The sequence below is a fragment of the Trachymyrmex cornetzi genome, unplaced genomic scaffold (assembly GCF_001594075.2).
Source record: "Trachymyrmex cornetzi isolate Tcor2-1 unplaced genomic scaffold, Tcor1.1 scaffold23, whole genome shotgun sequence".
Lineage (NCBI taxonomy): Eukaryota > Metazoa > Arthropoda > Insecta > Hymenoptera > Formicidae > Trachymyrmex > Trachymyrmex cornetzi.
Genome location: NW_017296956.1, coordinates 877,903 through 902,335, shown reverse-complemented (window position 1 = coordinate 902,335; position 24,433 = coordinate 877,903). Strand labels below are relative to the sequence as shown.

Sequence of the window (24,433 nt, the reverse complement as noted above, 5' to 3'; positions counted from 1 at the left end):
TTTAATTGTGTTTTTTATTACTTTTCGCCCGTATTTTCAGTCATAATTTGAACGGAAATCCTTTTCAAAAGAAAAACATCGACTAAGTAACTGAGAAAAGTTACTAACTGCTACGAGTCTATATCGTTATTTGTTTGCTTCATCGGCATTTTTTGTTCCAAAGTTTATAAGCTTAGAATTCGCTCCTTTTAGCACTTATGGGTCAGGAAGTTCATTAATGTAATTAAGGAACCGCAAGGATGAAACGAACGTAAATGCAAGTCTGATCTAATTCCATGTGTTTTAGTAGAATTTAAATTATCTCATGAATTGTGCTAAAAGGATTTCTTGATAAACGAGAATATTTTTATGATTTTTATATGCTTCAACTTTATTGCCATCTTTGTGCGAACAATCCTTACTTTAATAATATTAATAAGTAAATAAATAAAATTGTCTCCAAATCTATACACTTAAAGTTTTCTAAAATAAGTTTTATATAACTTTATTTACGTCTTGCGTGCGTGCATACATACGTGTAACATAATATCAATATTTAATTAATATTGCAAAATATAATCAATAAATATACACATTCCTAATATTAGTTAACGCCCAATCAAATAAAATATTTGAAAAACCTGGTGTAAAACGAAAACACATAACGGAACGAATAATCCTATAGACATTGCATGACTGGCTCTTTTCTGATGTTTTCGATGGCGCAATATACTTAGGTCAACAAGGAGATATTATTTTCCGTAGAGCGACTTTATGAGCCCATTGGCCTCTGCAGTGACAGTTCCTTTCGTAATTCCTTTCTCTAATCGGACGGAATACGTGGGCGAAAAAATATTAAGTTCACCACTTTATATAGTCGCATAAGGCTAGCCTTTGACATTTCATATGATGCAGTGGTTGCTTAAGCCTCGAGGAAATTGCGTAATGGGTGTCACATTTGTTTCCGGAGCATTTACATCGAGTGCTGCAATATTTTGTTTGTAGCTGATCGCCGATTTTCCGAAAGAAATTTTGGATAAAATGTATTTCGCAGAAAATCAACTTTTGTCACACGTTTTTTAAAGTACAGAACAGTAAAAAAAAAATAAAAAATTCCTAAAAAAACATCGAAAATGACTTTCGATTGAAAAGGATTGAATAATATCAAGATGGTATAAAAGTTTTTTTAAGCATATTCTGGAAAAATTAGGTCTACTTTCTCATTTTTCATTCGTCTACTTCCCGTCGAGCTTCGTTGACTCATTAAAATCGAAGATCTGATTTTCAGCCACTTGTCTTTTCATATTTACGTTTAATTCTAAGCGATTAGTTGCATTTTTTTCTATATTCTTTTTTTCCACCAAATTTAAAGTAAAAATATATATATTAATCAATCCGGCTTTAAATATTTAAATTTAATCGCTACATATGCACGTACGATTCATCTAATTACCTCATTACCTAATGCTACATATAGCGTTCCTAATTCCACATTAACTCTCAGAAATAACTAGGCTTAATGATCAGTTATCAATGATTTGATATTTCACAATTGCACAATTCGAGGGCTCCCTAATCGATAACTACGTCACTGAAAAGAGGGGTGCAGTTTCCCGGACGTACGTTCGTAGAATGGTTTTCAGGAGAAAATTCAACAGCATGGAGGCGCAAGGGAGGGAGGGAGTGACGGACTGAGAGAAATCCTGCGCGAAAAAAGGTGGAGTCCTAGAATTTTCTATGAAATAAAAGAAACGGAAGAATTGCAATAAGCGTGACAGGGAACGACTGAAAGAGAGATAGAGACGAGATGGTTGAGGATGACGTAGGGTAAAGAGTAAGAGGAAGGGGAGCAGGAGGAAAAGGAGAAGGGGGAGAGAAAGAGAGGAAGGAGAAGGGGGAGGAGAAAGAGAAACAGCAAGAGAGAGGAAATGGATCAGATGAGAGTATGAACGGGGCGAGAGAGAAAGAGAGAGACAGAAACAGAGAGTGAGAAGGAGAGAGAGGGGGGAGGGGGGAGTATCCTCGTTTCGTAAAAGGAACAGGAGCCCTGGCGGCAGGGTAGCAGGACCGACGAGGGTGGCAGAGAGAGGTGTTGCGGGGGTGGGTTTCGTACGGCCAAGGTAGTGGAGCCGCGGACAGTCGCCTCGACGCTACCATCTTTCTCAGTTGCTCCACGGTTTCCGGACTCGGCGGACCGACAGGCAGGTTAGTGAATCCAATTCTCGTTCATTCACCAGCCAACACGTCGTCCCTCCGTTGCGCCCGACCCTTCTGATCTGTATTTGCGCACACCCTCTCTCTTTCTCTGCTTTTGATTCGCACACCGCTATTACACGTGTCATTTAACCGGCGATTGCGACGTTTTCCCAGGTTTTTAAGGATAATAAAAAACATACGAGATAGCATATTATAGGATTAATTTTAGGGATGGTATCCCTTGGACAAAATCGTGAGGAAAATATGGAGGGCGAAGTATCGCGAGACTTCCGAATGTCATAACTGACCATGGTGAAATCAGATTCCACCATGACAACTACGTTTCGCTTCGCGCTCTTCGCCGATTGATGAGAATTAGGTGTTCGCGCTCTCAGTGACGCACAATCTGTTATACCATTGTTGCGAAAGAGGTGATGTCGATGTACGGGGAAGGGCATTGGGATTCTAATCCGACGAAGAGAAATGTAATTGTGTCTAATGAAACTGTCAGAATTAGAGCGGGAGAATTATAACGAAATCGTAGTCCACGGAAAATGTCATACGAGAGAATAAATGGCTGCGTTTAGTAGAAAAAGCAGCTTTGCAACTGTTGTAAAATTTTTTATATAGTTGGCCTTGCCCTTAGCTTCTTATTGGATTTAAAATGTATAATCCAATTATATATTAAAGAATCGTACAACAGTTGTAAAGCTGTTTTTTCTGCTAAATGCAGCCATTGACAAATGATAGACATACCTTTTGACAGACGAATTTATTGATCCAAGTCGATTATTTTTAAAGAAATTAAATTTTTTTAAATAAATGAAATTAAATCTTTCAAATAAATTAAATAATTGGAATGAATTTTGATCTACAATTATACACCTCGCGATTGCAATACTGTAAAAATAATACTCTCACAGAATGTTAACAAATGTTCCGAGAAACTACAATAATCTTTTAAAGTATTGATTATTGTAAATCAATTATTGTAATTCAATTTTTATAAATTAATTATTAAAAATATATTTTACATACAGAGGAAATATACAGAGAATTTTGTAACAAAATATAATCCACAGGTTCTGCAAGAAGAGATTTGACTTAAATCGAAAAACATAATCTTTGCTACTCTTTTCATCTTGTAAAATTTACAAATAAAAAATTAAAAGCATCGAAAAATTTTATCGCAAATACATTATGTGTAATTGATAAGCTGTTCTAGATAAGGTTCAAGATTCGTTTTTCTACTCAAATAATATCAAGCATAACCTTGAACGAGAATAGAACATTTTATGATTAATACCACGGGAATTGCTGCGTTAATATATCAATGGTCATAAAACCCTTATTGAATCGGGTCGATCAAAAGTAGGTCAATTCCAAAACTGGAAGCCGTCGATCAACGAAAAATATCGGTGTGATTTTTAACATATGGCATCACCCACCGACGACAAAATTCGAGTCGGTTATTTGTTTGTTCATATCGTATCATTTTCGCATCGAAAAATATTCTATATCCCACGAATCAACTCACACACACGCGCTTTTATTTTCATTCTATGGAAAAAAAATCGCGAAAACGTAAGTACGCGAAGATTAGATTAATTGATCACGCGTGATATACCGATTGGTTTTGTTTTCTAATTACATATTTCGCTGTTAGCCATTAATGATGGCTTAACTTTGTTAAACTGCACCAATGATACGGCGCCGATATAATGAACAAGCACAAGGTAAATATGACGATAATTCTCTCGGATAGCACGTTAGTCTAATGTGACTGACAACATTTGCAAAATGTCAGCCACATTGGTGTACTAGTGACGCATTTTGCGCAACTCTACTATCGTAATCTATCCGTTTATAATTACTGTATATGATTAATCGTAAAATTATACAAATATCGGTAACCAACGATATTGATGGCAGGTAATTTGGCCAAACGCGATCGTGATTTAGCAGAAATGTATTTAACAGAAAGTATCACAATAATACATTACGTTGTGGTTACTAAGATTTGACTGCTGCAATTTTCTATAATACATATTTTACATAACTAATTGTATAGCTAAAAGCTTTATTTATATAGCTATAAAAGCAGGATAAGAAGCACTATATTACTTGTAACATCGTTATTTTTTTTAAATTAACATTAATAAAAATAAACATTAATAAAGGTAGCTTATAGATTGGTCAGATATACATATAATAAAACATTTTAAAAGTTTAAATTTTAAATATGTAGAATACTTAGAGTATAATTATTTCTATTCAAATTGTGAAAAACAATTTTTTTACAATCCGGCCGAATAGATGAACTATTCGAATGGCCAAATTGTAAAAAATCGGCCGGATAGGCCGGATACCGAATAGTCATTGGATATCCATTGCATCCTTAATACAAATAGCATTTTCCGAACGGATTTGCATCGATTTGAGTAATTCTACTACTGGTTGACGTTACATATTCCATTAATAGGAGAGCATACAACGTCATCCAACCTAGAGTAATGCAAACCCGCTCAGGCCGAATAGATACACTAGAAATTTCATTAAAGTGAGACTTCGACATTTTGCATAGTTTCTGTACTAGACTAGCTGAATCCGATTATATTATTATTATTATTGAATATATATAATTATTATTGAAAACATGTAGTATATATGTACATATATATACACACATACAGGGTGTACAAAAAGTCCTGGACTCCTTAAGTATCTCGAAAAGTAAGCATTTCTAAAAAAAATGCTTCATACAAAAGTTGTAGGATTTAAAATGATATATTTACTGATCTTATCACAATTCGTTATTTTACTAGAAAGAGAGAGAGAGGAGTATAGAGAAATGCGGGAAAGGCATGGAAGAGATGCGGAATATGTGCGTAGGAGATGTAGAAAAGATGCGGAAGTAGTGCGTAAGTGATGCTTAAGTTATTTCCTATACAGAACATTTCGATTTCTATGGTTTGAAAACTATGGACACCTACAGGTCGTTACACTACTAAGCGTAGATTTTACGGTGAAGAATTTTCTGTTATAGACCTTTCGATGCATATAATTCCACATAGAATACTATTGACAGCTCATAGTAAATGCATCATAAAAATTTATACGAGGAGTTGAATAACAATCGAATTCCAAGTTGTTCAGACAAACGTGCGATATAGCTCAGAGGTAGGTTATTACTCCATAGATCTTAGATTCAAATCTCGTCGACATATCCCATATGCGTTTTTAAAAATATATGTATAAATGTACGGCATGTTTCAAGCAAAGTGAATATATGAATATATGAGGACAAAAAGTATTTTACCTTTTATTTTTCACATTTACATCACATTTGCATTTAATAAGTAGGTATACGATAGGAAATGATATAGAAAATCAATGTAGATTTTCGATAAATTTTTATGCATTCACGATTCTTAATAACTATGAAAAGAAACGATAATGTAATAACAGAATAGTTATAAAAGGAAATGATGAAGAATTAATTGTAGAGTTAATAATATTCTTTTGTTAATTTACGATTCATAATTACGATTAAAAACGAGTAAACTCTTTCCTATCAGTTTCTATCGATTTTTTAAAATAAAGATTCCATAACTTTTTAATATTTTGCAGACTATAACAGACTATTCATTTAACAGCGTAGCATACGATAACATATGATATGTCAAATCTGAAAAAGTACGATAACATTTCAATATAAAATATATAGCATATATATATATTTCGTAAAATCACGAATCAAAAGTCCTGCATATTTAAAATGATATAGTTTTGAACAAATAGTTTTCTTTCGTTTTCTATCGGATTTTATTTTTTTATAATCAGGGATTATTACTAAATAATGCAAAAAATATTGCATTGTCGATTTCTTATAATCTAGTAAAAATAAAAAACTGGGAAGAGTCCTATATGCGAATAAAATAAGTCGAACATAACAAGGTGTCTCAATCGGGCATGGTTCCAATAGGACACAAGATGAAATGGACACATGGTGGTTCCACTGCTTATCCCACAATCCTTTCTAACTTACGTCTGTACTGCGTAGGACTTCGCCCTTCACAATTTTTTATTTCTTATGGCTGTAGGTAATGCTGTCAATTAATTTTTAAGATAAATTTCTATCCGATAAATTTTAGTTAAAGAATGATTCGCTGCTCGCGCAAATCAAATGGATGTAGGATGACCGCGAAGGCTATGCATGTCATAGACCAAACAGTGAGTGTCATTTAACAATAAGGAGAACAAGATAGATTGCCTTTAACGCTCAGTAGGGGAATAAATACGGTGAGTTCGTCGCGCGTGGCTTACGAAGTACTACTTGACTTTAGGTTTGCCTTTCTCAACTTAGAAATAGCTGCCTTTAAAATGTCATCGCCATCGAGTATAATTTGCTGTATACAATTTCGGCATATATACCGAGAGTTTTCGCGAGCACTGCAAACTAATATGGAACTTTGAAGCTAACAAATTATTGGTTAAATGCAAATACCTTTTGCGAATACGATTGCAAACTTATACATTGCCATAGTAGCGATTACACTTTAATGGTAACAAATGGATAAATGCACAATGGATAAATTCGTACCATAATAAGCAGAATTGAGTAGTAACTAATTAATAGGTTAACAATTAAATAAAAAGTTCATTAAATAAAGAGTTCACTTTTAACTTAGTTTAATTGTGTGACTGTGTAATATTATATGAATCAATTTTTAACTTAATGTAGTTACTTTTAAATTTTAATCTATTAACTGTTTTTATGTTAAAGTTTTTTTATCTCTCTAAATGCCTATATTAATTTCTATTAAATCTTAAACATTAAAGAATTAATTTATATAGAAGAGAGAGAGAGAGAGAGAGAAGCTTAATGATTATGTAATGGGCGTAACGCTCGTAGTGCCTAAAGATAACATGGGTTGAATCTGCATTTAAAAAATGCTATTAGTATTATTATATTATGTTGTCTTTGTTTTACATTTAATAAACAATAAAAATTTTTTTATATACAATAATTTTCGAAGAACATGCAGATATAGACAAAACAAAGAGAGGCATGAGATTACTTACATTTTTACATTTAATTTTTTTTATAATATAAACATCAAAATACAAAAATATAAAATATAAAATACGTAAAAATACTAAAAATCAGTTTTTTTATTGTACAAGAAATATCTTTCATAAAATTTATTGTAGAAGAAATATATTTCATAAAATTTACAATTAAAATATTAAATTATTTGATGATTTATATTCTAATTGTATTGTTATTTAAAGTCATCTGATTAAACAAAAATTAGAATATTCTGATTTAATAAAAATAATATTTTCCAAAATTAACTTTTTATTAAATTGAGTTAATTAATCTTGACTACTTTAACTGAGTTAGTTTTTTGTTTATTTAACTTTTCTATTCAACACATAATATTATCAACAATGAATGGAATTAATTCAATTGTGAAATGTCTCTGCAATTCATATTTATCCGTGTAAAAAATTAATTTATAGTAACTTCTATCACACATTTTCAAGTACTGTAAATTTAAATACTGATGTGATTAAATCAATAAATGTAACAATAAATATAAGAAATTCTAGAAATACAAATAGCATGCAAACTTTTCATTTCACGAGTTAAATTTCAATTAATGCACATATCCTGTTTTATACGCTTATGCATTTGTATAATTCATTTAGACTGTTTCTCTACATTTGATTAAGTACATGACGATCACATAGGAGATGCATTTTCTCGGTCTTGTACAGCATTGACACGACAATGTATCTGAGATATCTGTTACTTTCTTATTGTTCCATATATGCCGCTTCGAATATATTCATTGCTTTTTCATTATATATGTTGCAAATAAATAGCAAACGTGATGTGCCTTGCATTCTATTCACGTTCATAGAAATTCCAATGAAAATGATAGAGTTTAACATTTCCACGCAAATCATATTAGATTATTCGATTTAGTTATTTACTAGAATTAAAACGCGCACGCGCGCACAAGAAATAGAAGGAGAGGAATATGACGCGGTAAATTATAACGTACAGCCATTGATTAATTAATACCATTTGTACATATTTTATGTAATTATTTTGTCACTACTCGCGATAAAAAAAAAGAAAAAGAAAAAATATTTAAAAATACGTTTGTTCTCTAAATTTAAATTAACTGAAAATAATTATAGATAATGTAAATATTTATTTAACACATTATGTATTTGTTATTTGAAGAAACGAACAAAGGATAAAAACGATATTACTTGCACTAATATAAATATATTGTATAAAAAAATAATATTGAGAAGAAAATAAGAAAACTTTTAAGTTAAAACTTCATACTTTTATGACAGAAATTCGAAGCAAGAAAGTTCTGTCCCATTGTAACAGACATTTCATTTTCTACAAGTAGCTTCTGTTAACTTCAATAAAGTTTGAACAGCCGTTTTAGACAATAACTACTACAGCTTATTGACCAAAAGCGATCCCGGATGAATCGTCTAAATAAAAGATCAATCTTGCGGAATAAATAAAAGAATACCACAATGTTTTCGCTCTCGCACGTTTATCTCTTGTAAAAACGTCAATCGATTCTCGTTTAATGCACCCTTACGAGAAATAAGGATGCATTTCCACTGAGCGTGTCAATCAAAGCATTTCATTTTATTGTATTATTTGCTGCGCGACAAATGAACAATAAAATGGGATGCTTTGATTGGTTAAATCGTAACGCGGACGGACGACGTGATGCGAGGGTTGCTCAGTGAAAACTCACCCTAACAGGCGAGGAACGATGTCTGTAAGTTTACTGCAAAATCTAAAGAGAACTGTTTTTTTACTACTTTCTTTATGATTACTATTGTTCCCAAAGGAAGATATCGAAGATAATACTGTGAAGTAGTAAGATAGATAATGTGTTATTAGAATATTATTATGATCGTAAATTTAAGAAACAATTTATTTTATCAACGAAATTAAAAAAAAATTTGTCAAATCATGCCACACGTTTCCGATAGAAAGCAGATTACTTAGCGTTCCTTCTCGCTATCCAATTTGATGGTAGCAGATATCGCGCATCCAGCTGCCGTTAACAACTAAAACTGATATGCAGGTTCTATAATAAATTGATAGTCGGTAATCGGAAGTCTTCACCAGTCTTAACTTTAGTTGTACAAGTTGACTATTAGTCAACTTCACCGATTAAGACTTAGAAGCACTTAGAACTTCGAACTACTGACTCATTGTGAAACCCCGGACAGGATGGATGGATGGATGGATTTACAACAGTTACTTTTCAATTACGTGCATACCCGACATATTTGTAGATGTCGGATTGAATGAAGTGATGCAAAATGAATTAAAACGGTTCGTGTGCTGTTTATCATAAAAATCCAGAGCTTTTCCAACGAATTTGTATTTTTTTACATTTATGGTAATGTCACCTTTCACGACCAGCGCATTTCTATTCTACAATTTACACGCAAATCTTCTTTGCATTCAACTATAAAGTGCCTTGCAAACATAGATCTGTTTTTCTCCGTAAAGTGCTTGAAGCACGTATAATACATTTCAGAATACATATCGTTAATAATTTCGACGTATATATTTTTTGGTTGTAAAATACACTATTCTGTTATTTTAGAGAAAATAGAGAATCACTTGATATTTAAGAAAGTTGACAACGTGAAGCGAACAAGAGAAGATAAAGATCTAGAGAAAGAGAAGCCTAGATAGAGATCATTATTTACGTAATAGAAAGAAATATCAAATGAGAGATATATTGAGCAAGGAATTATTCCAGGAACCTCCGGTTGGTGAAGCTGGAATATCGATTTTACTCACTCGTACTTCCATTATTGTGAAACAACTGCAAGATTAAAAACTGCAAAGCTCGTGAAGAATCGATTATTTACGAACGTTCGTGTTTTCAGGGTAATCTAGATAATCGAACTTTCTCACGAGTTTGCTACTTCTGTTCGACTTTACGTTTTTGGATTGTTCTTGTCGGTAAATTATTTTCATGAATCTTCACAGTGTAGAACGCTGATAGCACAACCGGCTATGAGATTGTCGAGCAAATCGACATATATAACGGTGCTGATGCAAAGCTTGAATATGCATAGACCGTTCTCCAATATACATGCCATTCCCTTGAAATATTTACCGGTGAAAACACATGTTGCTCGTTTCGACGATGCTCGACGGTGGCTTAATAAATCACGACGTCAAATGCATCACTGTAGCACTAAACATCTATGTATTTGAATAATTCTTCTTAAAAGAATTATATTAGAAATAAAGGCAACTTAAGCATATATTTAATATATCCAGCAAACCCTTAATTCACCAAAAAAAATTTCTACATAATAAAAAAAATTTTTATTATTTCTATTATATTCTATTATATACAAAATAAACCAGAAAATATGTTGACTAACAGAATTATAAAGACGAGTTCAAACTTTTTGCGAAAAGACAATTTTCTATTTTTGCTCAATACATATGTGTAAAATTAAAATTATTTTGTTTTATGTAATTTAATATACCTACTATTAAATTTGCAAGCTAATATTTGTAAAATAAGCTGCAAAATATCTAGCTATTAAAAATTAATTATTATATATTAGGCTTATATTCAATTGCGATAAAAAAAAATTCAAGTATATTCAAATTATATATTTAAAGCATGTGTGCGAAATATATTTAATTAAAAAAGCACGTGTTGTTCTAAAGAACCTCAAATCCTGATTTAAAATCTGATAATAAACGTACAGTGTCATATACATCACGCTTCATGAGAAATCAATAATGCATAGGTAAATTTTGCGTGTCATGCATGTAAATGCAGACAATACAAGCTCCCTCTGAAAAAGTGCAATAACATTCAGTGGTCCACTGGTGTAATTCGATTGCATTTTAATAGCGATACACGTGCGTAATAATCATGCAGCGCACGGGCGTGAAGGAAATATGCACTTGGGAAAAAAAAACAAAATCTCGTTAATTCCCGACATCCTATAAAATGATTGTTATTTACAAAATGTGCAAAATAAAGCACGTTACCACAACGCTGCATTGTTAGAATAACTACTAAATTTTAATCTAAATATGAGACAAAATTGACTTTTTATACAATGCAATTTAAATTTCAATTCAAATAGCTTTCTATAAAGTTGATTAGACATTGATTAATTCATATCCATGTGTATAATCGCAAATATGTCGTATATACAGGATGTCCGATAATAACCGCATAATCTGTCGTAGGCGGATAGAACAGATTAAACAGAGTCGGATAATCCTCTACTATCTTGTAATTTTTGCAATTTTTTTTAGTTATTCAATGAATAGGAAGTCTAAAATCTCTCGACGCATAAGATAACTTTAAGACATTTAAAAAAATTCTTTAAGAAACATTTAAACGCATTTATAGTGTTACTGTTACTTAGAAGTAACTATTTGTTACTTTCTTGTTATTTTTTTATACAGAATGTTCCGAAATTTACGAATAAAAATTCACACAGTAAAAGAAAGTTTCCCAAATATTAATTAAAAAGGTCATATGTAAATTTTTACTTTAAGCAACAATTTGTGAAATAATAATGATTTAAATATGGCCAATAAAAGCTGTAACATCCGTTCTAAAGAGTCTCGCTAAAACTCGCTGCAAGTTTGATTAAAATTGGTGAAGAATAGATAAAATCCTCTCCTTGTCAGTTAAGATATATTTAATTTATTAGAAGTTTAATTATCGGGATTCACAATCAAAATTCCAAGGCTGATACTCTAAAATATAAAGTATGTCACTGTAATAAAAAGATAAATTTTGTTAATCTTTTTATTACTTCGTTAATTATACACATTTAAAAAATATCTCGAATCGAAAAACGGAAGCAGCTCAATAGAGTAGAGCTTTCCTATAACAATATCTTACGTCTATCAATTACCGCGTCAGTCTGTGATTGGTTTTCGTCGTCTTGATTTTAGAAAATGCGCTCCGCGGCTGTGTGCATCGCCTTCGTTCTGACATACACAAGCGGGTCGTTTGTCGCGGGTTTGCGATACATCGATCCACAGGCAGGAAGTAATGGTGACATCGGCAACAAACGATTGGACCTGACTGAGCCGTCATGTGACGAGTTGCGTGCCATGTGGAGATATACGAAGAGGCAGATCAGAGCCGCTAAATCCACTAACGGATACCCGATGTACCCATTCAATTCCAATTTATGGCCGCGTACCGCAGTGTTTCCCGATCGCATTAAATTATCCAGAGGATATACGAGAGGTAAGACTCTTTACGTTTTCCAGGAACACAAACTACGGAATTTGACAAAATTTTTCTGAGGATTCAGAATTTCGTCTTTACTGTTCGTATATAATGTATGAAAAAATAAAAGTAGTTTTTTAAATGTAAGATGAAAAATTCACAAAGATTTAATGAAATTGGTTGGCTTTTTTTTTGCGCAGATATCGTCGCACCTACACGACTGAAATTACGAGAAAAGTTGGAAGGTAAGCAAATTTTCTACATAATTTTTCAACTTGTATATTATTTAATAAATACGTAACATTATATATAAATTTTGTTTTGAGGATAAATGCTATTTATCGTCAAATTACTTCGTTAAGGTAGCGAATATTTATCGGTCGACTCGATAAGAATATAATTGATCTCTTCACGCTATTGATGGTAATAAAAATTTTTGCACGAATCGATGTATCTTTCTGAATATAAAAGAATACTCTAATCATCCTGATTCGTAAAATTCGTAACACGAGGGAAGGAACACGTGCGTTTCATCGATTTTATGAATCGATTTCATCGAATTATGCATCGTAGAGTTCACGAGTTGCAATATGAACCTACACAGCCAGATTGTAATACCATCTTGCAAATACATCACATATATGGGTCAAGCGCGCCACTTTACCATATACGCACCGAGCACTTACGTTAACGAGTATACATGGTTCTGGCTAATTATCGGGAGAATGTTGGTTACCTGTAAAGCGCGATAACATGACAAGCTCGAATCGAGCGCTTTGACCGTATCTAAATCCGATTGCCTGTGCAAAGTGATCGCGCAATTAACGTACATTGCGCTCAAATTATTTTAACATTTTCTTCTTGCAATTCTTAATTAAGCGAAAGTTGGTTAATTCCTTCCACATTCGTGAATTTGAATATCTCAAAAGCAAAGCATTTTTGAGAAAAATGTTTCAAACAAAAATTGTAGGCTTCGAAAAGATTTATTTATTGATCACATCCGTTTGACCTTATCACTAGCTCAGGTCAAGATCGAACCGATTTTTTTATGTAATGGGACACCCTATTTTTTACTCTAGAATAGCTGGTGTCAAGAGCTGTCCAAGAAACTTTTTTTATTCATTATAACGCGTAATATATGTATATACGAACTCCTTGATCTAGACAGTCAGTGGGCGTTTATCATGGAACAAGTAGGAATAGATTCCGTTCGAAATTATTCCGTTTCCACTAGAGAGCACAATAGAAATCTAGATAATTGAACAATTCCGATTGGAATCCATTCTGAATAATTCTAAGTTCCCTGATGTCACCCACGATGTCGAACGCATGATAGTCTCGATAATTTTAACCAATTTTAACTATGTTATCCGTGTACGATTATTATTCCGAAAGTATGTGTTGTTAATTTATGATATTTTTAATTCGATTTATTCTGAATCGTCAACTTTTTTTCTTGTAGAAATTTATTCTACTCTAATTAGTGATTTAACAAGCTCTCTTTTTCTTTAAAAAAAAAAAACAGAATAAAGAAGTAAAAAGATTCGATTTACTTCAGATAATTTTTAATTACATTCATGGAATTTCTTTCAGGAAACATAATTCCTTAATATCAAAATATTTTTCTTTTCGACAAGATTTGCATTGCAAAAAAACTTGTCTAAATAAAATTAAAAATGCTTCTATATATATTTTCCGGGCCGAGTTTATGACTAATTCTTTATTTTCATGGCGATATTGATTTTCGCGCAAAGAGAAGGGAATTATTTACATTGTGCAAAATGGTAATTGTAGGAAAAAGAGGATAGATAGGTAGAGGAAGTGAAGAATTAATAATTTGCAGGAAGACATGGCGGACGACCGCGCAGTCGGGCCGCCGGAAGTGCACCAATTTATGGAAGGATGGTGCACAAGGCTCCGGCAGGAAGTAGATGGCGAAACGCGATGCGGGGGCCTTCACGAATGAGGCTCATCGAGGATCTCTCGCGACATTTTGGGACCGTGAATACGGGACCGTTCAAACCAAATCAAGAAACTAAATTCCGCGGTGCTACTCCTTCGGTTCCTCAATCCGGCAGATTTGAAACGCTCAAGAATCTCATCCAGGCCGAGAGAGCACGTGAATTACAGGTCAGTCATCAATTCTTTTATTAAATGGTTCTTTTAATTAATTTTTAAAAATAATCTTTAGACATTTATCAATGTAAAAATTGTATCATTAATTTATGAATGCAAACTAGTTTAATTTACTGTACTTCAATCATATTAACATATGACCGTAAAATAGTCATAGATTAGAGCGGGGCTTTTTCGTCCATGAGACAATTTTGACCAGCGATAATGTTTATGTTTCTAAACGCGCAAATTCAATATTTGAAAGTAATGCTTAATACTGCTTTCAAAAAGGAATCGTGTTTATGAAATGTAAGCACGTTACTGCAAAGAAAAAGTTTACTGCCACAATTGAAGCTTTTGTGACTGAAGTTGAAATTGACGGAAGCCTATTTATCAGTTTTTAATGATTGAAGTGAATTTATGATTACAGTGTTTTATTTTGAAAGCCTAAGGTCTGTTTCCTGTAGTTGAATTAGTGTATACTTTTGGAATTACTTACGAAGGAAAATACATTTATATGTTCGGTGTTTGAAGAAAGAATGTTATCTCTCTAGTGCAGTCTAGAATAAAAAATAGATCTCTAATTTACTTATACAAATTTCTACATATTTCTATACGTATAAATATGTACAGGAAATATGTGCGGCGCTGGAATCCAGACATAAAAATGTTTTTTTTTTTTCGAAAAAGCCTTTTATTTAAACCAATATTCACATACGAAAATGTACTTTTATACACATATTCAGAGGTTCTTTCAAAACCTTGTCAATATAACCCTTTTACGCCGCTATTATCTTCTTGATTCAGTCTCTAAATCGCGTACGCGGCCTTTAATTGCGCGCGGTCCATGGCTGCAAATGCTGTCTCAATAGCGTCTCGGAGGAAAGCCACATTGGGGTGTCTCGTCTTATTAGTATCCCTTTGGGATCTGAACGGTACTCTGATGCGGGCGCGCGCGCGCGTGTGTGTGTATATATATATATATATATAAAGATCATCTATTCAGAGATGCCAAAGGATTTACGGGTTAAAGGGTCGGTTTAAGGGTCGCTGTGTCGTGATTCATTGCTAACGCCAACGTTTTGTGAACCTTGCCGTTCACTTCATCAGAACAAGGAGTGCTACTGAGAGATACTGAGCTGCTCTTCCGGAGGACTTCTCTTACATAAACTTTGATAAGAGAAGGAAGGGTGTTTGGAGAGGGGCAAGGAAGAGGGGGAAGAGCGGTCTTCTATATTTCACTTAAGTTATAGCCCATGTTTTCTGTTCAATTTATCTGAATCTATTTTATCAAATAGTCTATTTGATAAAACGATTACTATAGGTACTACGATATCATATTTTCCAAGGAAGTGGAGACTCTAAAGATTCAAAAACATCCAGATAACTTGAATAGAGATATGGGCTATAACGTAAATGAAATATGGCAGATTGCTCTTCCTCCTTTTCCTTCTCTTCCAAACACCCCTTCCCCCTTAACAGAGTTTATATAAAGGGAGTCCTCCGGAGATGCAACTCAGTATCAGTGCGCTCCTCGCTCTATGATGAAGTGAACAGCCAAGGTTCGAAACGTTGGTAATAACAATGGGTCATGACATGGCGATAATCCACAAACCCTTTGACACTTCTGAAGAAAATACTCTTGAAAGTCTCAAAAGTATTGTTTAGATCATTTATACAATATATGTTTCAGGAGCAACATATAGCTGAAGAAATAAAAGAGAAAGCTTCTGGTTTTAGAGGCAATAAAGACCTAATAAACGAAGAACAATTATTGAGTAGACAACAATTGCGAAAACAATTCTCCAACCCGTTGCCACCCTTAGAAATGACACCAAAAGTCAATTATGATTACAATCAGCGACGTTACAATAATCCTCCTAACATTGGTCAAGCTTGGTCGGTACGTTCTTTTACTTCTACATAAAAATGAGCAAAAAAGATTTCTGAGATTCTACTATTTCTTTTTTTAACTTATCTTAAAAATTCAATGTTTTATCATAATTTTTTATGATCTCGATTTAATTAAATTTTGTAATAATTTTGATTATAACGTATTTATTACAATTTTGAATAACTCTATTTATTATAATTGTTTCTTTCAAAATTATTTTCTTTTTTCAAATTTTAATTACTTATATCTTCCAGATCGCATAATATTTTATTTCGTGTTTACGATTTCTATATTTCTCATATCCTTCAAATAAAAATACTGTTATATTCTTTTTTCGCAGAGGAGCGGACCTCTCTCACGAGAGTATATGTCACCTTAAGGTGCTGTGAATTGCTGTGAGGAAACGGTACAAATTCGAAAAAACTGCCGCATGCATACTGGTGTTTCTGATTGTTTTGCACGACGCAGTTGCAGCCGATTGCAATGTGACAGCGAAGCGGCAAGATAAATGTCATTACTTTTGTTGCAAATTGCAACAAGAGAAACGACACTCATCTCGAAGATCGCAAGCGTTTTGAAGAATCTGTGGCTTCTGGATCTCTGCGCGAACTTTTGAAGAGCCTGTGGCTTCTGGAACTTTTAAATCTTTTCAATAGTAAGTGGAAATCAGAAATTTTAATCTAATATTGGTCAATGCCGAAAAACTCTTTTAACATATATGGCGAAAAGAACAGTCTTCTTCAGCATCGAAAGTTTTAATCTTAAATAAATTTCAGAAAAAAAGAAATATATATATATATATATAAGGCCGGTCACATGTTCAAGTAAACTTGTCAAGTATGCTTGCGCAAGTTTACTTGAACGTATGTGGCCAGCCAAAGAAATGGATTGAATGGCACCTCTATTGGGTTCAAAGCTCCAAAAAGCTATACTTTCTGAATGCGTCGTAATATTGCCTGCATATCCTTGATGCGAATTAAAATGCAAAATTTAATATCAAATGCATGAAATCAATTTGCATATCAGGCTGATTTCATTGATAATGTGCATGCGTTTTTTTTGGTATATTTGTGCAGTTTCGCAACGACATTGAAACGAGTAAGACATAGAACGGCACATTTTCACGAATTTAAAAATTTTTCTTGTTTTTTAAATTGGTATAGAGCGGAAAAGGATGAATATGTTACAATAGGTTTCTTAAATTTACACACAATAATTATTTGATTTTCAAATAAGCTTAGAAAGAATAAACTTTTCTTTCGCAATATCTTTAAAAATTACAGCACAATTTTAGATATGATATAAAATCTAAAATTGCAATTTTTTTCTCCCTCTCACTTTCTCTTCTCTCTGCTCTCTTTCTTGAAATCCAACTTGTATATGTTAAAGAGGATAGTAATCTATCATCTGACACAAAATATCTAAATACGTTTAATTTTATAGAAAGAAAACCGTTTAACTTGTCTGTCTTACAAAAAAAAAAATAGTAACATTTCACAGTTTATTTAAAATATCAAATCGGATTTTTTAAAAATGTCATGGATACCAGAAAATCGCTAGTGAAGTACATTGCGAAAAAATTCAAAATATAAATGTAATTCAATACGCAGTTGCATAGACTGAATCACATTTACAGATTGCAAATGCAGAATTTTAATACTATTCCGGAAAACGGAACTTAGAAATCATTAGACATTTGATGTTATTAAGTGAAAATCATGCACGTGATTAAAGATCATGGGCTATTATATATTTGAATTTGTTAATACCATTTCTTATAAGTTATACACTTATTATTTAAATAATTTGCACATAATACAAATATAGAGTAAAATCATATATTTTATCAATTTTGATTGTTCTAGTTTAATTTTGTAGAATATATGTTTTATATTTTTATTAGTTTGTCATTGACCAATAGATATATATTATTTATATTCAATATTCAATTTAAATTTGACAAAATATTCTCGGGGATGTTTGTATATGAATATTTGCAACTGTGCGAAATAAAATGTCGCATTCCCGCTTCTTCCTAAATATACATGTAAGAACAATACTTGGACAATAAATTAGTAAGACTTATATCTAACAGATTTTGACATTGTACATTAACTTACAATGTAAGAAACTTTAATTGTATTCTTCGATGATCCAGCAAGAAGTTATTGTGCCGATGTATATAAACGAAAGACAATAATTATTCTTAAGGAAAGGTTTGTGCATATAATACTTCTGTGTTCTTAATACAAATATATAACTATAAATTGTGGTAAAAAAAGAAAAAAACAAGAAAAAAATTATTTCTGATATCTCATAAAAACGAAATTATAAGACAGAAGCTTTTTGTGAATATAATTGATGCTAGTGGTACATGCAAGCAATTAACCCTTAAATGTTTTAATGTTCACAAGCATAATGCAAGAACAACATAATAATGGTAAATTTATTACAGGTCTTTCAATATTTTACATATAAAATACAAAATATTTATTAAATTTAAAATTTTGCCATTTCTAGGGAATACTGTAATAACACAACATTGTAATAATGAATTTTGATCAAACAATTAAGGATTAAAGAATGCATCTTAATGACAATAAATATAAAAGTCTCTTGTAATCCTATAAAAATATTGAAATTGTATAGGACGATTATAATTCGTGTGGCTTACTCCGTAGCTGAAAAAATAATCACTTTCAGCTTTTGTAGTTATAAAAGACACAAATGCGAAAAAACTGGATATAATTATTATACGTATAATTTGATATTTAAATGACGGTTCTGTGTGTATGACTTCTGATTGGGGAAACTTTATATTTGTATATTTGAATACCACATATTGTATATTTGAATACTACATATCTACATTACCCTCGAAAATTTTCCGGACATGATAACGAAATTTTATATTTGAAGCTTGAAGTCATTGAATTTTTACCATAATACTGATTGTAAATTAAATCAAAGATAATTTTATTATACCGCAGAACAAATATTATAATCGTAATTTGCAAATTATTATTTTTAAAATATAATCAAATATTTATACATATATGTGTATCTGCTCTTTATTTAAATATACTTAAAATATAATGAAAAACGACAATGTCCAGAATCTTTTCGGGAATAGTGTATGTGCACATATATTATTACCTACACACATGAACACAAATGCGCAAACATATCATATAATAGATACCCCTCTTTGACTTTCACTTTCTCTTAAAATTTTTGATGAATTTTAATAAACATTAATCAACATAAAATGTTAGTACTTTTATTGTTTATAACATATTAATATGTTATGTGTGAATATTTATGGTTATATTCATTATCGTAGTTATAATAGACGTATATACAGATGTAATTTATATTTTGTTATATTTCTTAACAGAAATTTCATTATGTTATTACTGTTATCAGTTCGAGTAACAAAGCATGTAAGTTGTTACTGCGACTACTGCGAGAGATTAAAAAGCTTCTAAAAATAAAATCTCATTGACATTGTTAAACACATATATGAAATGGTTATTCTTATAAATTTTCTTATAAAAACTTTTAAAACAGTTGTCAAAATACATAGTAACATATACATATAATATTTTTGCAAAAAGGTTCTTTTAATTCTGCTATTTTATTTTCCGATTCGGCAAAATGAAGGTCTATCACAGATCTATCTTTGATATAATATTTCATATATGTATATATATATATTAGACGTTGATTATAATTAATATAGTTAGACCAAATATTAAATGAATCAATTTCCACACATTATTGCTTCCAAACAAAATCTTTAGAACCAAAAGTTATACATACGAGGGACACATAAAAGTAAGTTTCTCTACCGTAGAAAAATAAACCGAAAGATAGGGCAATTATAAAACTTTTTTATTTTATTAACTTGATCTTTAAGTTATTTTTTAACGTTATTGCTATTTAAATACTTATAACGTGACATCAGTTTTTCTATACCAGAAAATTTATTTAGAAAACTTATCCTTGAATCAGAGCCACTTCAGCCTTGACTTATTGTCGCTGTAAAAATTTTTGCTACCCAAATTTCTTAAACGCAGGAAACAGATGAAAATTATTCGTGCAAGATCTGGACAATATGGTGGATGACCAAAAATTTAACGTTAATGTGCGCGGCTTACCGCTTCAAAGCTCATCATGAATTTCCGTGTGACCGTTAAGAAACTCTGATTGCCATTGTCGAACTATTTGCACACTGATACCTTTTTCTATATATACATATAGAAATTATTTGACAATGAATATTTATTGCATTTTTGTTTTATACAAAAACTGAATTACCGCGTGTAATTCGCAGTCGGACACGTCTTGTATTGGCGCCTCTATAATTTGAATTTACTCAGTTAATAATGATTGCAATGAAGACGATTCTGAGTGCAAAAATGTTACTAACATACTTCAAAGAAAAAAAACCTTACAATACACAAGTTATTCGTATAACCGTATAAATTTATCCGTATAATTTTTTTCCTACGATATAGAAACTTACTTTGAGATTCTCCTCATATTTTTTCATGTTATGTAAATTATTACGACTAAAATATTTCTATTTTTGTTATATATTATAAATAATTTAACTCATTTTTTATTTAACTGTACGAATGTCACGATTATTAAATAAATTACAAATTAATAATTGACAAACACGTGAGCTTTTAGCTTTCTTGTTGATCGACTGTTCGTCGTAAGAAAGACTTCACACAAGAAAGATTTTTTCATAAATAAGGCTGCTACTTACAATATTATAGATTGTTTTAAAATACTGTCGTTAAGGCTGAGGTTCTTAATTGAGACCCAGTGCCTAATATTACAAACTAGAGACTGGTCGAACAATCTTGAGATTAAGATTCAAGTAAGCTGCAAACATTATTAAAAATTAAAGATATTAAACGTATTTATACAAATGTAAAAGATCGATTTAAAATAATTATCAGTATACATATATCGAATTATCTTCCTTCTGTAAGGAAGAGAAAAATTGTTGTATAATGTTATCAAACGTATATAATTATCACATTTATCTATTACTATTGTTACTACACATAACTTCTCTATAATAACACAGATATTAATAATCTACTGTAGTATTTCGTTAAAAAAAAACACTATTAAAGGTATATATAAAAACGTATGCAGCTGCTCGAATACTTTCTCTCTAAACTCATAAAACCTCATGGTGTGCTTACCTATATTTTATTATTAGATAGTAAAACTTGCCAAATATATAAATCGACAATAAATCATAAGTGATATTTTAAAACAGGAGAGAGAAAGATAACTTTAAATGCGTTGTATTCTGTAATAAAAATGAAAGACTTACATATTGTTTAAGATATATAAGTGTATCACTCCTACACACACGCCCACGAACACTCACACACATGTATGTATATGCATGTATGATGTGTACACATCACATATGTGGGGTGTTTGATAAGTCAGTGACTTTAATAAGAAAAAATGCGTTTAGATCGTAAGTTTAATGTTATTTTTTATATTTGCCATTCTTTCTAGACGTACACACCAAATTTCAAGTAGATCTGTCAAATAGCAAATTTTTAATAAGAAACAGCGCTCATATCGCATTTGCTACAATGGAAAAAAAAACACAAACTTATCCGCTTTCAAAGGCTTTTAAAAATTAACTATTTGATCTACTTGAAATTTTTGTGTATGTCTACAAAGAATAGCAAATGTAAAAAATAATATCAAACTTATGATCTATCTGAACGCCATTTCTTATCAAAGTTATTGACTTATCAAACATCTCACGTAGTTAGCATGCACATGATTGTGCATCTATTCGATAAATTAATTAGACCATATTTATCTTCGTACTTGATGTAGAAATCTTAATATTATTATGGTAATGAATTATGTCTATTATTAATAATTATAGAAGATTTTAAACGGACAATAATTACTGGTAAAATATGTTTAATATGTTTTAAGAAACTTTAGAGTTAAGGCAAAAAAGGAAAGAAAAAAGTAACAATGAAACCGAATATATTTATAATAAATGTATACACTTGCTTATTCTAGTATTTAACATATTTATCGAGCGTATAATACTAATTTTAACTTTAAAATTGCATTTTGCGCACCATTTTTTTTAATAATAGAGCAATATTTTATTTATATGCGGAAAAAGATATTTAAAAATAAATAAAAATGTACTGAGAGAAATCTATTATTATACAAATATATATATATATATATTATATATATATTATATATATACACACACACATAGTGTCCCATTATACCTTCGCATCGAAATTTTCAAAATATATGTATAAAAAATACGAAAAATTGTTTTAAACAAAAATTTTATGATTTCGTAGGAAATATAAGATGGTACCATTGGTTTGACTTTGGGTGATGTAGTCAAGGTCAGGACACGGTCATTTTGAATTTTTTAAATAGAACCTTTCATTTTTCATTGCTTACCTATATTTTCGTAGCTTACCTCGACTACTTTTCAAAACACTATAATAGAATATTTTTTCATTAAATACTTTCCGAATTATAAAGTTTGAAATTTTGCATTATCATCGGCATTAGCATTACTCAAGACGTCCGACCAATATGCAACGGCTATAACTTCTTGAATGTGGTTCGGGGTCATGACCTTGATTACATTTGTCAAGATTTAGATCATGAAGATTGTTCCTCTTATTTTCATTTTTATGTAAAAGTGTACTGTAACTTATTATTATATCTATGTTGTATAAAGTTATCATGGTAAATTTATATGTTAAGAAAATTTATGTAAAATCAATGTAAAAACCTCCTTTAAAGACATAAGGCAAGAAATAAATGTTTATCTATCTATCAGTGTAAACGAGTCATGTAAATTTTTACAAATGAGCTCAAAACTTGATTGGTTAACAAATCCCTCTACTACTTTCAACTTATTGCGCATCCGCTGAAATGGATCACTTGTCTAGTTCCACCATGGGTACTTACAGTACCCATTACATGAGGAGCAGTGATGCACATTGCACGTTTGGCCTCTCAGATTGGTAATCTCGGCCGTTCAGCGTGTATGATTAAGGGGGGAAAGGACATTCTAGATAACATATAAGTTTTAATAAATTTTAATAATTATATACCCTCATTAATCTATGTATAATAGTAAAAATGATTTCAAAACGCAACATTTTACGATTAATTGTTTACGATTTTCCATGCACGTTATATACCGCGTTCATAAAAACGTCACTATATTTAAATAATTAGTTTTCAAGCTTGTTGCTTTTAAAGTTTTAAATATAATTAAAAAATGATGTTTATATTATATATCTTAAAAACTTTCAAATAAGCATATCAATTATCACCGTATTTAAAACGGTAGTAATTGATCAGTCACCCTATATAAGTTAAAAAAAGAAAAAATACTAAACATTAACAAAAGAAGGTGGTCGAATATCTACACAAGATTTTTGCAACATTCATTTATTTACAATTTTTACATGTACAAACAAGAAAATTGCCTTTAACTATTTTCTTTATTCATATTTGTTATTAACAACAGCTTATTTTACTAAATAAGCTGTTAATAATGCCATAAATTTTTTGTTATTAATTATTAACAAAAATATAGCAACATATATTGAAATGCGCAAAATGTGATAAAATTTACATTTATTGATTCTTCAATGTTAAATAGACAATTTATAAATTTATACTTGTAAAATTAATTTTCTATCGCAAATACAGACAAGTATAAACATGTTTAAAACATTAACACTGATTTGTTAACTTAATATAAATTAAAATTTGTATTCAAAGTAATCTGATTTTACGCATTCTAATTAAATTTATCTTAATTTAGTGTTTCATGTTAAAGCATATTAAAAAAAACAGTTAAATTTTGTGTGTAGCGATATATATTCCTATTTATATTATACAT

At 31.0% G+C, this 24,433-nt stretch overlaps 1 protein-coding gene across 1 annotated transcript; it reads left to right on the top strand.

Annotated features, from left to right (window-relative positions):
• The first annotated feature begins 2,127 nt into the window (after positions 1 to 2,127).
• On the top strand, positions 2,128 to 16,890 carry LOC108760722 (uncharacterized). The gene is made up of 6 exons (XM_018506823.1): positions 2,128 to 2,184; positions 12,188 to 12,488; positions 12,671 to 12,715; positions 14,314 to 14,600; positions 16,279 to 16,488; positions 16,820 to 16,890. The coding sequence occupies exons 2-6, from the start codon at positions 12,191 to 12,193 to the stop codon at positions 16,856 to 16,858; spliced, it is 879 nt and encodes a 292-aa protein (XP_018362325.1). The 5' UTR covers positions 2,128 to 2,184; positions 12,188 to 12,190; the 3' UTR covers positions 16,859 to 16,890.
• Positions 16,891 to 24,433: the final 7,543 nt, after the last annotated feature.

Bases quoted from the DNA above. Each gene is read 5' to 3' on its own strand.
- LOC108760722 (XM_018506823.1), top strand. From the start codon at position 12,191: ATGCGCTCCGCGGCTGTGTGCATCGCCTTCGTTCTGACATACACAAGC. The intron at 12,489-12,670 runs GTAAGACTCTTT...TTTTTTGCGCAG, and splicing joins ATCCAGAGGATATACGAGAG to ATATCGTCGCACCTACACGA. The intron at 16,489-16,819 runs GTACGTTCTTTT...CTTTTTTCGCAG, and splicing joins ACATTGGTCAAGCTTGGTCG to AGGAGCGGACCTCTCTCACG.